Here is a 17,255-nt window from a genome sequence, read left to right as displayed (position 1 = left end):
TTCATGGCAGCAAAGCCCTTCAGGAACTATTTCCTGGAGTTGCATCAGCGAGTCTGCAGCGTTCCTCAACATGGCCGAGTGCTTGAGTAACTCTCAGGACGTGATTCAAACTTTATTCACTGTGAGTGTTGTTGTTGTCGATCTCTCACTCACTTTCTCTGCGAGACGTTTGGTTGAGTCCGCCCGCCCAGGACCACCTCTGCTGCCGGATCTCTGCCCACGTCTTCTTTGTCGACCGCTTGATCGCAGACTCGTATCTCTCCTGGAAAGGACACACGCACTCTTATAGCAGTTTGTTTGACTGATTAAAGTGATCGTTCGGTGCTTCATAAAGTGGGTTGCTTTTGTTTCTGTAAGTAGGATTTACAGCCAGAAGCTTCTTAGCTTAGCTTAACATACAAACAACTGGAAAACAAACTCGTCTGGCCCAGTTACCAAACCAAACTTGTTGCAGTACTCAAAATCCGTCGTGGTCTCTCGACTGATTTGGAGACCACTTTTTGAAGGTCTTGGTCTCGACTTGGAATCGAAAGCATTTCTTACTCGGTGTTGTTTCGGTCTCACACGAGGTGGACTCTGGATTTTAAATCAAGACCGCTCATGACCACCACTGACAGACTGTTTTTAACATCATTACTGTGATCCTCTTACTAAAAGAACAAATGACTTTATTTCATTTGTAGTTAGATTTCTAAGTGATTTGTTCAGAAGATGATTTTTCAGTGATTTGTATGGTCCTGGTCTCGGTCCTGGTCTCAGTCCTGGTCTCGGTCTTGCCCTGTCTTGGTCTTGTCTCAGTCTCGGTAAGTGTGTTCTTGACTAAAACACTCGTTCTGAAACAAAGGGGCTTACGAGCAGAAATGTTTAGCACTGGGGCTGTTTGAAGAGAGTGACAGTAGGCTTATTCAGACTTAGCTGTTAGCTGTCTGCTAAAACAAAGCCAAGCTTCTGTGCAATGTATCTCAACCAGAGGACCAGAGCTGACCAACATCACCTCATATACAACCCCAAAAAGACAAAATACAAGATCAAGAACAAGCATCTGAGCTCACCTTGTTCTTCTCTAGTTTCTGTCTCTGTTTCTCCTCCAGCAGGGCTCGGCGTTTCTCGGTCTTCAGCCTCTGCTCCTCCAGCTTCCTCCGGCGCTCCTCCAGCTGGCTCTCCCTCAGACGTCGGGCCTTCTCCTCCTTCTCCAGCCACTGGGCCTTCTTTGCAGCTGTGGGGTCACCACACATAAGAGAGGTGAAGCGAGAGAGGAGAGGAGAGAGTTAGAAGACAATGATTGCTGCGGTTGTTCTTCTTTAATGTTGTGCTTTGTTGAGTTAATTCAGGCTCACAGCGAGCTAGCTTGAGTTGCTAAGTTGTTGTTGTTAGCGAAGCCCAGACTTTTTCTTTCTCCACATTGATGACAACATTGAGAAAATGAAACTACGCTTCACTTCCTGGAATAACTTTACATTAATAAGAGTCGACTGATAACACCACTACCTCCTGTAGGTGAAATGAAATTAGTAAAGTACAGCTAAGGCTGAAGGAAATATTGTTAGCTTTGCAGTTAATAGGTCAAAAATTAAAGCAGAGGAAATGTCACTCAAATTCATGAATCTCATCCGTGTGAAAAATAGTAAAACATTTCTGATATTTTTCTGATTCATTTGAAGAGAAAAGAAAGTACAGATCACAGATGGTACAAAAAAAAATTTTAAGATTGATTTTTGGTCTTTTTTTGGTGATATAGGAGAGTGGATGGAGTCGGAGATCAGGGAGCGAGGGAATGAAGAACGACGTGCAGGAAGGAGTCACAGGTCAGACGTGAACCCGCCCGCTCAGAGGGATAACCTCTGTACACGGGGCGCCACCTTCTGCCTCAGTGTGACGTTTTGACACTAGTTATTTTTCTCACACACATTCGTGACCCACTGAAACTGACTCTGCGACCCACTCTCAGGTTCTGACCCACCAGTTGAGAACCACTGTCTTATAACTTCGGTTTTATCCTCTGATGACACTGAACAACTAAAAAAAAAAAAAAAAAAAAGTACAACAATGGATCCGATAGTGACCCAGGGATTTATGTCCAAGTCCTGGACCAACATGTAAACCAACATTAGCATCAATTAAATCATTTAGTTTAGAGATAAATGATTAAAGGAATGAAAAACAAATACATCAAGTCCAAGTTCTACTTCGCCTGATGCAGTATTTTAACTCGGATGAAGACACGTTTATATCTTTCCACAGATGTATCGACAGCCTTTAAATCCAGCTGTGCAACATCACTTCACCTCTTCCATTGGCTCCTCGACAGACGAGCTCACGGAGCCGAGGAAGCAGATGGGCGACGATGTGATCACTGCACTATAATCCTGGTTACAGTAAATAAGTCGAAGTTCCCCGCCGAGTTCTACAGCGGCCTCCAGCAGAGAGCGGTTTGTCTTTGCACATACGCCGCTGCGGCTCATTTCTTAGAGGAACATTTAAACTGCATCAATCCTCTTAAATACAGACACCCCCCCCCCCCCCCCCCCCCCTCCTTTGTGCTGAGCAGCAGCTGTCTCACTCCTTTGAATATCAGATGAACACTTTTCTTATTGCATGCAGATAAGCCTGCTTACAGAACAATGAAAAGGTCAGTATGAAAGATGATGAGGGTGTGTTACATGCCGGATCTGACTGAAGGAAAGCCGTATCATGAGTCTCTCTTTTTTTTTTGTGGGTTTAGCCCTGCAGAGATATAGCGATGCTGCAAATCAAAACACCTTAAGCTCGGTTTCCTGCAGCGCGTCTTCTCTGGTGATTCAAAGAGACGGAAAAGTCTGAGATTTATAACCAACGACAAAGTCCTCCTCACTCCTCCTTTAATCCAACCCCCCCCCCAAAAAAACAAAAAATCAACATTGAATTCTGTGAAGCGGGGGAGAATAAAGTTGTCATTTTAAAGCGTGTGAGTCTGTTATTGCAGATATTTTCTTCAAACAAGCAGAGCAAAGCTGCTGCCGCACAACAAAACACACAATTCTTTACAATCTGCTCGTTTTCATCTTTCCTTTAAGGAATGTGTGAACAGCAGGATCGCTTTTAGTTCCCTAAAAGCCACTATGTTCATTCAGTTTTCAACATGAAAAGCACAGTCCTCTATCAGGACGCAGACTGCAGAAGGCGAACTAATCTAAGATCAAATGTAGCTCAGAAAGCCTCGGATAGCATCGAGAAAAGACGCCGCAGAATTCCCCCTTGAACTGTGGTGCGGCTGCAGCATGACGAAATTACTGATGCTAATGAAAGCAGTAATTAAATCTAATCTGTCTGAGGGGCCTGGTCTGGATTCTTGCTAATGACGGCTCATTTTTCACGCCAAGGGCCTCGGGCTCTCTGGGACGTCTCTGCTCTGCTCTGGCCTCCATCCGCAGGGAGGTTTTAAAAGTCTAGATTGAGACGTTCACGTCTTTGGGCTGGAGCTGTATTTACACACGAGGGGAGAAAACAGTTTAATTCTGCTGTCACAAAGTCGAGCCATGGTTTCTGTATATGTGTGTTGGGCATGCACGCTGGGTGGGAATGCAGAGGAACGTTTAAGAAGCTTCGGAAAAAATGCTTCAACCAAAAGTAAAAGTGATGAGGGTTCACAGGGTTCAGAAGTCACAATGGAATCATGGAGGGAAAAAGTAAAATCATGGCTGTGTTGCCCATTATTCACATCATCATATCATTATTGAGTTTGATTAATGTGGAAGGGCATGGCGGCTGCGATGGACTCGGAGGGTTTTTAGTGAAGCCCCTTACCTTGCAGCTGAGTTTGTTGTTCTGAAAGCCGTGCGAGAGAGAAACAATAAGAGACGACAATAAGGCGTCAGTCACGTCAGAAAAGAGTGACAGAACACACACACACACACACACACACACAGAGAGGCATGTTAATGCTGCAGTAGAAACAGAACAGGAGACGTGCATGCACCAAGTCAACACACGAGCACTTCATGCATCACGAGAAGAGACATTCGTATTGTTCTGAGGGAAGGTCCAGGTCGAGACGCGCCGCGAGACTCCCTTCTCTTACCGATATATTTGGCTCGTTCCTCCCTCCGCTCCTTGGCAAGTTTCTGTCGTTGCTCTGAGTTCATTGAGTCTGGAGAGAAAAAAAAAGACAAGGATGAAGATTTTTGGTTACGTCGAAAACGTTCAAAACAAACAAACAGAGACAACAACAAAAAAACAAACCTGAAAACAAAATCAGAAGCGCTGAGTACGTTTTTCCATTTATTTGATTTTAAGATACTGACGAGCGAGCGTCTTGCAAAGTAATGTGATTTAACTTGTCAGGCTCCCTCTTTACACGACTTTCACACAACAGATGCACCATTAACGAGGGTCTCATTCATGCTGTTCGCCTCTCGTGCAGACCTCCGCTCCTCCACATCAAAGCGAGGGCGGTCGAGGTGATTCGAATCGGAAGTTCTAGCTCGACAAACAACTCCGTCTGAGAGAAGAGTCAGAGCGCGCTCGGCGGATTACATCCACGTCTGGCCTGGAAATGCCCCGAGCATCTCCGAGGACGAGCATGAGAGGAAGAACATTCGGGGGCGACCCGGCTCAGCCTGCTGTAACTAAGACCCAGAGAAGCAACAGAAACGAGAGACGTGTGGAGCACAGTGTGAAAAATATCTAAATCTGGGAGAAAAAGCCTGAAAAGACGTCCCTGTTACATCCATCAATAAACAATCCTGTAAACAGTTCAGTGAAGAAATAATCCAGGGCAGAAGACGGGGGGGGGTACAGGTGTGTTGATTATCTGGAGTTAGAGGGACGCTGGCCTGATAAATGTTTGAACTGTAATCTTCCTGTCTTGATTTAGAGTATCGATGTTTAATGCTTCAATAGGACTATTTCATTACACAGGATTCATAAAGGAGTTCAAGTCCGGCCTGTGGCAGCTTTCCTTCACTCTGTCTTCCTGATTTCTGACTCTATCCACTGTCCTATCTCTTCAGCGAAGGCTGAAAAAAAGACCCAAATAAATCGTCAGCTTTCATTCAGTGATTCCAGGTCAGTGCTGCTCCGTCTGTCTGCACAGCGACGATGTGACGCTCTCCTTCAGCTCACTCTGATCTCCATGTGCTTCTGATGCATCTGAAAGACGCAGCAGCGGAGCACGAGGGTTTATGTAACTCGTTCTTTTCTTAAAGCGCGCTGAGCAAGGCGGCGAGTGAAGAGGCGGTCACGCCCCCCCCCCCCCACCCACCCCCCGCCGAGCGCTCGCTGCCGAGGCCCCGTCTTTCTCGCTGCAGTCGTTCTCCTCTGCGCTCGCCGCTCTTTCTCGAACCAATCGCAGGGGACCCTGCAGCACTTCAGCGCGGTCTCCATGGCAACCTGATTGCGGCTCTCCCTCCCCACCTTCAGGAGGCTTTCCTGCACGGATGCACACTTTGTGACGTGCGGAGACAAATGGACATAAACGTGAAGGACGAAAAAGACGCCACCGTCCCATTTGTTCGCCTGTGATACTTCTTAGTATTGTTTGTGTTGTGTGAGTGAGGGAGGGAAGCTTCAAGGAGCGTACAAACAACAACATGAAGCCCATTTAGAGGAGAAAAACAAATAAGACAGTCACAGCAACAGAGTGAGAAAATGCTGAACGCACATTTTCCCATCCGTCAGTGAATCATCGAATACTGAGAAAAAGATGATTTCGTCAGCTTTAACCTCCAATATGGTGAAATGATTGTGAAGCTCCCGTCAGGAGGAATCAGATAATGGATGGATGTTTACCATGATGGCACAACTTTATGGTGGATACTACTTTTTATTGTGTTGACTGAAAGAGGCTCAAATTAGCATCACTATCTGTCGGCTGCCAATTTACCTTTTGATTTAAGGGACACAGAGTCTGAGCTGATTTCAGTGCGTCTGCTTGAATGAATCGATAAGCTCTCTTTCTCTCTCTCTCTCCAGTATTATCGCTTGAAAATACCGAAAAGTTTCAGGAGGCAGCAACACGACCAAGTGGCCACAAACCTTCAGCGGCCACTTGAGGCTGCCTCAGAAAGGGAGTCATCCCCACGTGGCGGACGATGGAAGACTTGGCCATCATTTTTGGACGACTTGCTACATGACAGCAGACGTCTGTGCGTGTCAGGGCTCGAACTGCAGGAGTATAAATATCGATGTAATCAGCCTGATTATCTCGTAACGTGAAACCTACTTAACCCTTTACAGGGCGCTCGTTGAAATGGTTTGAAATTCTAAAATTCAACCTCATAGTGTTATTCAGGGACAGAACAGAAACATTGACAAAGTTACCATATTTGGTTCAAATGCCACAACAGCAGGATCAGTGACGTAGGGTGAGCTCTTCTGATTGGCTGAGTGAGGATCACATGCTTCTCGACCTTACTGAGGTGCAGAAGGCCGGCCGTATGTAATGTTTGAGGAAATGAAAATAGTCACTTTCCCTATAAAGGGTTAAGACACGATGGGGAATCAAAGTGAAGGATTTCCATGTCGGCCTTGAAAACAGATAATAACAAAAAGATCCAATAAGTCCCACCTTTCTTGGGCTGCGGGCTGCTGCTGCTGCTGCCCGGGGTGGATGGCCTCACGTCCGTCTTGGAGGAGGCCTCTGTCTTGGTGGGGGTCTCTGTTTTGAAGCTGGAGTCTGTTTTAGGAGAGAGGTCTGTGACGGCCGAGTCGTCTGACATCTGGGGGTCCTTCCCCAGAGACTTGTCCCCATGCTGGATGGACTGAGAGTCCGTCTGCAGGGGCAGAGCTGCGAGACAGAGAGGAGTGAAACAGAAACATGAGCACTGGTGATTTGATTATCTGATGCATCGCCGCATGTTGCATTGTTTTCTCTGTCCTGCCTGTTCCGTTCAGAGTCAAACGTGTGACGTCTTTCCATCGTGTCACTCCTCCTCAGCGTTCCCTCTGCAGGCTGACGCTTCCAATGACAGCTAATGACTTTATTTCGACACCCTGGGAGTCTTCATTAACACGACACTCGCGCCTCATTAGAAGTCACAAGCAGCTTTTTTTTCTCACACCAGGTGATCCAATAGTGCGGCGTCTCACCCCGATTGGGAGCCAATCATGTTCCTTCTTTTTGTTTTAGAAGGTTTTGTCCCCCACTGACGCTAAAAGCACACATCCTTCTTTCCCCCAAATCTTCCCGTAGAGTCAAAGCACCAAAGTCATGTCTTATCATGATGTTAATATATTTATTCCTTCAATAAATAATCCGTCCTTTACTCTCTCTCTCTCTCTCTCTCCCTCTCTCTCTCTCCTGACTGAAAAGGAGTCAGCCTTCATTAGGGGTCCAACTCTAATAACATTGTAGACACTGTATTCCCAGAATGCAACTTGATTCCAGTTTCATTATTCTTTATTCAGTGAAGTCAAATTTATTTGTCTTTATTTGATAGGACAGTGGATAGAGTCAGAAACCAGTGAGAGAGAGAGAGAGAGAGAGAGAGAGAGAGAGAGAGAGGAAAGAAGCCACAGGTCAGACTTGAACCCAGGCCGCCCCTCTTTGAGGACTAAACCCTCTTTACATTGGGCTCGTGCTACATCCACTGGGCCATCTGCGCCCTACGTTAGATTTATTTTAAATATCAGTGACTGGTCTGTAAGAATAAGAATGTTCACTATTTTCCAAAAGCCTCAAGAGAAATACTTCTCTTCTCCCAAAGCTAAGAAATGCTCCACAGTATGTATAATTATAAATGACAAGTTAAGGCAGCTGATCCTTCCACGCAGGAATTAAAAGTTCACATGCTATCAAACTTCTTTGAAATTAATTCTGATTTGTGTTAAAAAGACTTAAAAACGTACAATGAGGGTTTTTGTACAAAGAGTCAATCCAGGCTCTGCGTTCGTGTTTTATGTAACATGAGCGTCTTTTAAAGGTCCGTGTGAGACTTTCCCAACACGAGCACCGTTGAAGGCTTCACAAAGATCCGGTCATGAGGCCCGACTTCCTGAACTACGACCCTGACTGCAGAAAGCTACAAAAAAAAAAAAAAAAAACATCCTGTTTTTACTCCCCCCCCCCCCCCCCCCCCCCGACTCTGTTTTCACACTCGGCTGTCCTGCTGACACTGTCACTGAGATTGGCTGCGTGGCTGCTGCCTCTCTCCCTTTATCCGGAACTGGTTGTCACACTGAAGGAGGGGACTGGAGCAGGAGGAGGAAGAAGGAGGAAGAGGAGGAGGAGAAGAACAGGAAGAAGAAGAAAACGGAGGAGAAGAAGACCGAGAAGACAAATAGAAATGGAAGTAAATGAAGACGAAGGAGGGGGAAAAAACGTCCTCTTCTACAAGGACATGAGGAGAGTGAGAAGAGTGAACGAGAAAAGGAGAGCTGCAGAACAAAGAGAGAGAGAGAGAGCTTGAAAATGGTGCAGCAGCCTGTTTCATAACGACCGAGGGGAAAAGGAGAGATTTAAAAAGACAAAAAGAAAGGAGATAAAGATGGTGACTGCTACAGAACTAATGAGAAGGGAGCGCAGAGGCCCCGAGATCTGAAGGTAAGAAGCAGCCAACAGAGGACAGACGCTCTCTTCAGACCCGTCCAAACGCTCTCCGAACCACATAAATCACAGATTAACACTTGGCTCCTCTCCATCTACCCCCCGACTGTACTCCAACACGGAGCTTAATGCACAGGCTGCCACTGCAGAATCCTAACTGAGGAATAATAGGATGTGACGGGAGCCTCGTGAGAGTTTGGATAAGAGAGGGAAAAGATGTGCAAACAGGACGGCACCGCTTGTTGCACCTGGTGCTGCAGAAAGGATTAGGATTTGTCAAAAAGAGGATTGCAATGTTCCTGCTCACTTGAGAAGATTACTTTGTTCTTCCGAGTGAAGCTCCTTTTTTTCAATGTGGACACGGGTGGATGTGAGAGGAACAGAGAGTCAAGCTCAGGAACGATTAGGAACAGAAAGAGTAGAATTACGATTTTAAGAAAAATCATTTTAGGATGAAACTCGACAAACTTACAAAATAAATCAAATAATAGTTTTAGACAATCTTAGAAACAAGAGATTAGAGTGTCTGTATGCTTTTTTTTTAATGAATGGGATCAGTCACTTTACGTAGAAACGTCCATCAGTGTGTGAAGACTAAGCACTATACCAACTCAAATCCATTCACCATGAAGAGTTCATTGTTATCAACATTTTCAGGTATAAAGTTGCAAAAGCACAAAAACACACAAATAAACAGACCTAACTTATCCTCCTTAAGGTTTTCTCATCATCACTAGAAAAAGGTACTTTGATGGATTCTTGATAACGAGAGGACAATGTTGAATATCCCAAGACTATAAAAAACAAAAGAAGTGAAGATCTGCATGTCCACTCAGGGCTTCCGTACATAAGTTGAACTTGAACTTGTTTTTCTTTGATTTTTTTAATCTTCTGTAAAGCAAACTGAGTTTACGCTTACGGATGAAGTGGTGTAAAAACTGAACTGGAGAACAATGTAAACACCTTTAAGACCTCTATGGAAGTATTAACAGGGGTTCAAGTAGCTTCTTCATCGTCTTCTCATTATGACCGCTAAGTACAAAGTGTCCTACATGTGCGTCTGGTAAAGTCCGAAGATAATGATTAGAAAGTGGGTGAAGGACAGAAACAGACTCTCTCTCTCTCTCTCTCTCTCTCTCTCTCTCTCTCTCTCTCTCTCTATCCAGGTGTGTAACGTTCTTTCCTAGTTTTAGCTCCTTCATGGTTTATTGTTACACTTTGTCTCTGGGATTTCTGAATAAAACTTTTTAAGATATAACTTCTTTTTTTTTATGTATGAACCTCACGTGCATTTAGACCACATGTAGAGAAAAGTTCACTTCAAGCAGAAGCCAGGATCCCACATGTGACTGCTGTATGAGAGAGAGTTGATGTTTTAGTAGTTATTACAGTAAGCACAGAACGGGTGTGGCTGTTGTGTATTTTGTCGAGTCGAGTAATGACAGCAGTTGTGTAACAGCGAGACCACACAGTAAACTTCTGAGGAGACTGAGACAATTGTTTGCAATAAACTGGAGCCTACTCGACGGAAAGGCTTCACTGCTGGAGTCTTGTTTTGTCTCGTGCTAACAGTAGCTTATGGTTGCTAATGCGAACTTTCAAAAAACAGAAACGACAAGAGGTCATTGACTTCATGACTCAAGAGTCACTTCTCCATGTTTGCTTCCAAAAACACACACAAATGTAATTCAGCCAAATAAGTAACCTAAAGAAACTAAGCTTGTATAGCAGCAAGTTAAAATAAAAATGAACTTTGTCTGAACTGATGCTAACGCGAGCGCACGGACAAAACACGATTATTGGTGTTAGAAAAATATATATTATTTTTAGATTTAAACTTTCCAGGGATGTCACTCTCCTATTTTGTACCACAAAACTTTGGTAAAACGGCTTAATATCGGCAGAACAATCTAATCTAATATAGATTGTTTCCATAGCAACGTCAAAATGTTAAACCATGAAAATCTAGCATCCAGTTCTGGATGCAGTTTTTATTTTAATTTTAACTGAGATATTTAGCTACATTCAACAGCTACATTCACCATCTTCAAGACAAAACATCACATACATATTTTACAACTTGTTAAATGACTTCTTTATTTAGGATAAAACCATAGTAAACATATGCAGCCCTTGCATTATGGGGACATGTTTTCAGGGGCGGCCTTTTAACAGTGATGACAATCAATGCAGACCAGCAGAAATATGCATAGTGCCAAGTCAACAAGAGCGCCTTATCGTGTGACTGGTTTTTCATGTGACAGGCTCCATTTAACACAGAAACACAAATTCAGCATGATGTTCACCGCTCCCCTCCCTCCCTTCCTCCCCCCCTGGGTCTGCGTCTCTCTAACCAGCCGTCTCGGGTTTCTGCGCCCCTGTGACAGACTCTGGGTTTAAAAATAGCGACGAGCACCCTACTGAGAATGTCGGCCATAAAAGGGGGTTTGGCTTCTGTCGAGGCATCCTGCGACCACATGGTGAGCACAAACTGCAGCGCGTTTCACCAGATCTGCCGCACACACACAGACCCAATGTTTGTGTTTGGGACACATTGGCTGACGAAGACTAAATCCATCTGGTGTTCAGTCTTAAATCAAAACACATGAGGATGTCCAAAATGAGATAGTCACAACAAATCTCTAAATAAACAATCAGTCAAATTAGGGATTCTCATACTTGGATTAAGTTTATAATTCTGCATTTAAAGGTTCATCTGAAAAGTCTCTGCTGAGACAGGTGTGACAGATGTGGGTTGCATCTGCAGGTGGAGGAACTGAGAGCACACGCAGCTTAAAAGTATTTTGGAGGTTGGGTAATAAGCCTTTTGAATCTTCTCAGTGTCTACCTGAGTCTATCATGAACACACAGGCATGAGTGAGACATCTGTTTAGATTTAATGTGACTTACAATTCCTGCAACCCTGACTGGGAAAAAGCAGAATAGATGATGGATGGAGGTACACTTTTGTTTTCCAAACGGATCGTACGCAGAGTAAAAAGGCAAAATATTAAGTTCACGATCCCTTTACTATTCTGCTTTAAAGTCAGGGGCGTTCTGAACCCCATTTTGTGTGAAGCAGGTCACTCCCTATTGTTTAAAGTAATACGTGACACACATATATGTTTATGTATGTGTGCATGTGTGTGTCTTTGTGATGAGTGGGACATGCTGGATCTGGGTCAGGCCAACCTCAGGAATCTCTGGCATCCACATTTCCCCTGCACGTGTTTATACAGCGAATGTGTGCCTTTTGTATGTGTACACACAGCCTGCATGTGCCAAGGAATCAAAGGATTAAACTCATCCTAAAACAGAGGAGATTAAATACTGTATGTGTAGTAAAAGCCAAACGACGTTGTCCAAGAGAATTCACTTCCACTGAATGTATAAATGCAAACTAAGCAAGTTGAGGAATTTTGTCATATTTTAATCAAAATCAGGCATTTTGCTCATTACTAAGCGTCCGCAGGCTGTTTGAACGCTAACATGACGTTAAGCGGCATGTGTGTCTCTGTTAGACGCCTCAAACACCTCTTCCAGGAACGGAAACAGTCTTGGGCAACAAGTATCCACACCCCAGGGAAAAACAGAGGAAGAACATTCCTGGGATACTGGTGCTGAGAGCAACAATAGCCAAAACACGACGATTGTTTAAATGTATGGAGAGCGACAACCAGCGAGCTTATGTTCGAGATCTTTATTAAACTATCTTCTTCCTATAGTCTCTGTAACAGCAATCTATATTTTTTTCTTCCATTGTCTTCCTCCCCAGATAAATCTCATGACAAGTATGAATCCGCTCTGACTAAACCAAAAGGTCAATGAGTCAACCACACCACAGCCTCTGAGGGTACAGATAACTCCACGAACAAATGCTTCTCAAACCTTTGAACCCTTTCAACTCTCCTGTTACGTCGTGAGAGGACGGCAGACCAACAGCTGTGTTTGTTATGAGTTCCAGGTCGCAGAGACAACATGCAGAGCCACTTATTACTGTCACAGAAGAAGAAATGTGGCTTCTCTGCCCTGATGAAAGAAGAAGAAAAAAACTTGATTTTAAAGCTCGGTTTCAATTACAGACCGCCGTTACTGTAGCTGTTTCTGACAATCCTTCTGTTTTCTCTCTGTATCACTAAAAGTACAAATCAGGCAAAAAGTGAACATAGTTATCACGACTCAGCGCCTTTAGCAAACGTTGCAGCGATGCTTTTCATGTTTATGCTTGTTCCTTTCATAGCATTTTAAAAACCTTATTTTCACTCAAAAATATGTTGTATGCAAAATAACATATTTTATTTTCAGCCAGCAACTTGAGGTACTTTTATCAGTTTTAAGTAGCACGCAACGCAAAGCTAGCTTAGTCAATGCTAAAGCTAACATGTCTAAAAAATTTGACTTTTACAGCGTCATTTGAATTTTTACTTTACCGTAAACCCTTAAATCGAGTTGAATAAACACACGCGTTCTGGGGTGACTCCATTTAAAGTTAATTAGAAGCAAATATAAGCTTCTAAAGTTAGGAAAACGCTGAAAAAAACGTTTGAGTACAATTTCACACGATGCCAAGGTTTACTTTGTTAGCACAGCTAACTCCAACAACCTTCTGTCCATCTTTCAGGTTCACATACCTGTGCTACAGAGTTTTTAAAAAAAAACTGTGTTTAGTTAAAGTTGATTAAATTGTCATTATATTGGACATTATAGTTCTGCAGCTCACAGGAACAAACATTAGTTTGGTTAGCAAGTTTTGCCAGAAAAAAAAAACATGGTTGCACAGGTCAAGTTTTATATCGTTTAAATTGTTCAATGATTTATGTTGAGTTTGAATTATGTGATGAAATTTTTGCATATGCTATTTTAAAAAATGAATTAAAAATGCCACTCTATTAAAATTGTATTTGATATTTCTGGGCTCCATATTTATTTGCAGATGTCTCTAAAGATATTTTTTTAAAGACTCGCACATTTTAAAGCAGTTTTTCATTCATGCTGGCAAACTAGTTAATCTATTTCAAACCCATATCACCCATTTTGTGCTTGAACATTGGCCTGATAAGAAAACAAGATGCCTGATGTGTAATTTGTTGGACTCTTTTTTTTATCTCAAACCTTCCTTGTCTTTGAGTTCAGGGCAGAAACAGGACGCTTTTACAAGTAAAACTATTTTCTACAGTCGGATCTTTGGTCTGAACACTGGAGCTGAAAAGGTTCAGTCAGAAGGACGAGGAGCACGCAAACAGGATGTAAGCTACTCCACTTCAATCAGGAGGAATCTGCAGATGCTTTTAGCCTCAAAGAAGTGGGTTACCCAGTCATAAAGACATAAAACAGAGCCTTACATGAATCATAAATGGATTATCTATTATTCACTGTTCCCTCCATCTCGGTTCACTCGCACACATTTGATACTAAAAGTAAGGTTAAAGGTGATGCAGTGAGAAAGGTGAAGAAGGGGAAGACTTGTGATGGTGGCTGCTGATAAAAGCTTTTCTTGGAGACACAAACGGAGAAAATAGCTCAGGCGTGGTTTGTTGTGACTGAGGCTCAGTCGTGACCTCATCGTTAACAGTTATACATCTCAGGTGCTCTCTAAGACGGAGCAACGTTAAGCGAGGCACTAAATGTAAATAAGCCACGAGTGACCACGAGGTTTGTTTCTCTTCACAATGGAGGAAAAAGGAAAACAGAAAAAAACCTCCTAATGTACACAAACTCTACTTAAATGTTTTCTCAATGGGAGACGGGCTGAAGGGAGGTTTGATTAACGCTACAACTGAGGGACAGAGAGGACAGCAGAAGGAAAAGCAGACGACAAGGTTCATCAAAAGTTGAAAGTGAATAACCTCAAAATAGCATTCAATGTCACGCTAGACTTGTTTTAATTATATTAAATGAGTCCAATGACTTGTGAATTGTCATTTTCCATGAAGGGCTCGATCTTTCAAACCGCCGTCGCCTGCAAACCAACGGGTGATCTAACCGTGGTTACTTCCAGTTGTGTACAGTTTGTGGTCATTTGTGGTTAAACACACACACACACACACAACACACTGCACTGTTAATGAGGAAGGACGGGAGGAGGGACAATAAACGTTGTTAGAGATTTGTCCACAGGGGGCGCCAAAATGCACACAAACTGAAACTCCCACACAGGATATTTAAACTAGGGCTGCTTGACGATGGCCAAAATCATTATCAACATTATTTCAAATAATGCTGAGATCATTATTTTTAAACATGATTACTCGATTGATTTGACAACTTCAGCATCACATGAATTTATCAAACTTAAACTCTCTAAACACAACGCTATGTTCCACATGTAACTTAAGCAAGAACTTAAAATTATACAACGACTATCATTATCTTTTTGAGCCTAGACCACGATCTATTCCCAGACTGTTTTGTAGGAATACGTAACCTAACGCCAGACTGTTACCATGGCAACCACGAGATACGTGTGATTTTTCAGATACGTGTGAGCCACCAGTGCTATCCAACAGTCACGCCACACTGGAAAACAGTGACGGTCAAAGACGATGAAGCTCTGCTGTAGTTCAGGCGTGAGAACGTGTTGATGATTTCAGCGCTCGCACTGAAACACTGAGAAACAATGCCGCGCCTTTTAAAACCAGAGAAACAGTTACATAACACAGAGACAGAAACAAGGGGAACAAAAGGCAGAAACAAGAAGTTAACAAGAGATCTGCAGAAACAATGAGTCGCACTGCAGCTGATCTGTGTCCTGTTTATTTCTCTCATCGCTGCAGAACAATCAGACCTTAAAAAGCTGCTATACACGTCCAAAAACATCTTTTCTTATTTAACAGCTTTACACGAGAGGTCTGGCCAAAAAGAGACACAGAGCTCTGACAATTTAAGCCAACTGTGTGTCAATATTTACCAAAAAAAAAAAAAAAAAAAAGATTTTTCTCTGATGAAACATTAAGAAAACTTCCATTTCTAGAGCTGCACTTCCACTCTCTTGTTTTGGCCTCATAAGTAGGGCATACCTCCGTCTGGCTGACTAATGTTGACCTGGCAGCACGCGGAGGTGTGATGACACACTAAGTTTAATCTCAGCTGAGGTCTGGTTTCAATTCACCGAGGAGCACAGCAGGTCAACGATGCCATGACTACTTGATCAACTACTTTCACAACACATCAGACGTGTTCATACTGTCTCTTCAGGAGTTATTATATGGATTTGCGTTTGATGAATGAACGGCTATCAAACTTATATGAGTTGAAGTAATGTTCACGTAGACGTACAAAGATATTATTTTCAGGCCAAATGAGTTATGACTGCCTGCATTGTGTCCCCTTAAAGCTGCACCTGTGCACTTTTCATTGGGGCTAAAAAAGCTTCTTATTTTAATCGCCTCCAAAATAAAGCCACTCTGAGGAGTTTTTCACTTGTTCTTTAACAGACTGAAATCAATACTGATGTCTTTTAAGGCAAACGTGACCAACAGGGACAAGACTGGAATTTTCTGGATAGTTATTTTTAATGGCTGAAAGTAGTGCCGCAGGGTGTGTGTCAAACTGATTATGAACAGCACGATGCAGAAGACGGCTGTTTGTGCATTTTGCAGCGAGGTCCTTTTATGAGTGTTCAGTTTAACTATTTAAGAAAAACTCCACCTACAAAAGTATTTTATGGGGTAACAGTGAACTCTTAATCTGATGTAAGAGAGATAATAACATCATACATTTTCTGTGTATTTTATTGAACATTCTCACATTAATATTAGTCGTGGTCTTTCAGAAAAATCTTTTTGAAGCTTTTATGCACTTTTTTTTTTTTATCCATTTCTGACAGCTCGCTTCTCAAAAGTAATAATCAAATATTAAACTTGAAACTTCAATCAGGCTGCTACAGAATCAACACTGCAGGTTTGGCTTCTGTTCAAATGTTTCATTAAAAAAAAATCCTGGAGGACACAAATGAGCTTCCCGGAGGTCAGACAGCAGCTACGTGATTAACTGAGTCTCTTATCATCAGACACATCAAACTTGGCAACCAAGCCCGTGTTTAATGTCAACATTAAAAAACCTTAAGAGGAGAGAAAAGTCTCTGGAGAGCAGCTGCAGACAAAGTGTCAATATTTGTTTTGCTGTCTTCATGCTCCATCCTGAAGGAGAGCTTTTTTTCCCCAAATAATTTCCGAGCATGAAACATAAAAGCTAAGCAAGGAGGAGGCAGAGTGGCGTCACTGGAGGAGACTGCGGAGGTAATCAATCGACTGCCTGGAGCTGCAGGAAGCGCTGCAATCTAACAGGTTGAGCGCCTGCTATGAAATAAACAAAACAAAAAAGGAACTGGGAAAGGTTTGAAAAATAGAAAGACATCATCTGACACAGCGCATGAGGAAGCATCCTTACACAACAGAAAGTGAAGGTTCTCTCTTTGCAGCATGTGCGATCTGCAGGTCGTCAAGATGGAGGATCATTAAATGATGCTTTTTATTTTTTGTGTTGTCGTTCTCTCTTCAAGATTAAATTAGGTTGCAGTGGAGCCTGTGGGTCCTGTGACTGAGATGTTGAGTGATGAGTGACAAGTAAGAGTGTGTGTGTGTGTGTGTGTGTGTGTATAAGTGGGCAGCACGACAAACGCTAGCTACATCTGGGTTGTTATCTGCCCACACACACACACACACATGCACACGCACACATGCACTTCAAAGCAGGAGGACGGAGGGTTGGGGGGGGCTGTGCATCTGTTAGTGAT

General features: G+C 43.0%; 1 protein-coding gene across 6 annotated transcripts in view; it reads right to left on the bottom strand.

The window, feature by feature from the left end:
* LOC306839640 (uncharacterized protein) overlaps window positions 1-17,255 on the bottom strand; it is a 37,240-nt gene that overhangs the window by 12,511 nt on the left and 7,474 nt on the right. For 4 of the 6 annotated variants that reach the window (XM_079368438.1, XM_079368441.1, XM_079368440.1 and 1 more), the window contains exons 2-6: window positions 6,545-6,763; window positions 4,058-4,126; window positions 3,784-3,804; window positions 1,053-1,216; window positions 154-262 (exon numbers count right to left, since the gene is read on the bottom strand). In XM_079368438.1, coding sequence (XP_079224564.1) covers window positions 154-262; window positions 1,053-1,216; window positions 3,784-3,804; window positions 4,058-4,126; window positions 6,545-6,763 — 582 coding nt within the window. The remainder of the gene's footprint in view (window positions 1-153; window positions 263-1,052; window positions 1,217-3,783; window positions 3,805-4,057; window positions 4,127-6,544; window positions 6,764-17,255) is intronic. The other 2 variants (XM_079368439.1, XM_079368442.1) reach the window with 1 other exon arrangement.

The sequence above is a fragment of the Symphodus melops genome (assembly GCF_947650265.1).
Source record: "Symphodus melops genome assembly, chromosome: 18".
Taxonomy (NCBI): domain Eukaryota; kingdom Metazoa; phylum Chordata; class Actinopteri; order Labriformes; family Labridae; genus Symphodus; species Symphodus melops.
Note: the sequence above shows the minus strand (reverse complement) of the source record. Positions and strands in the feature narration are given on the sequence as shown.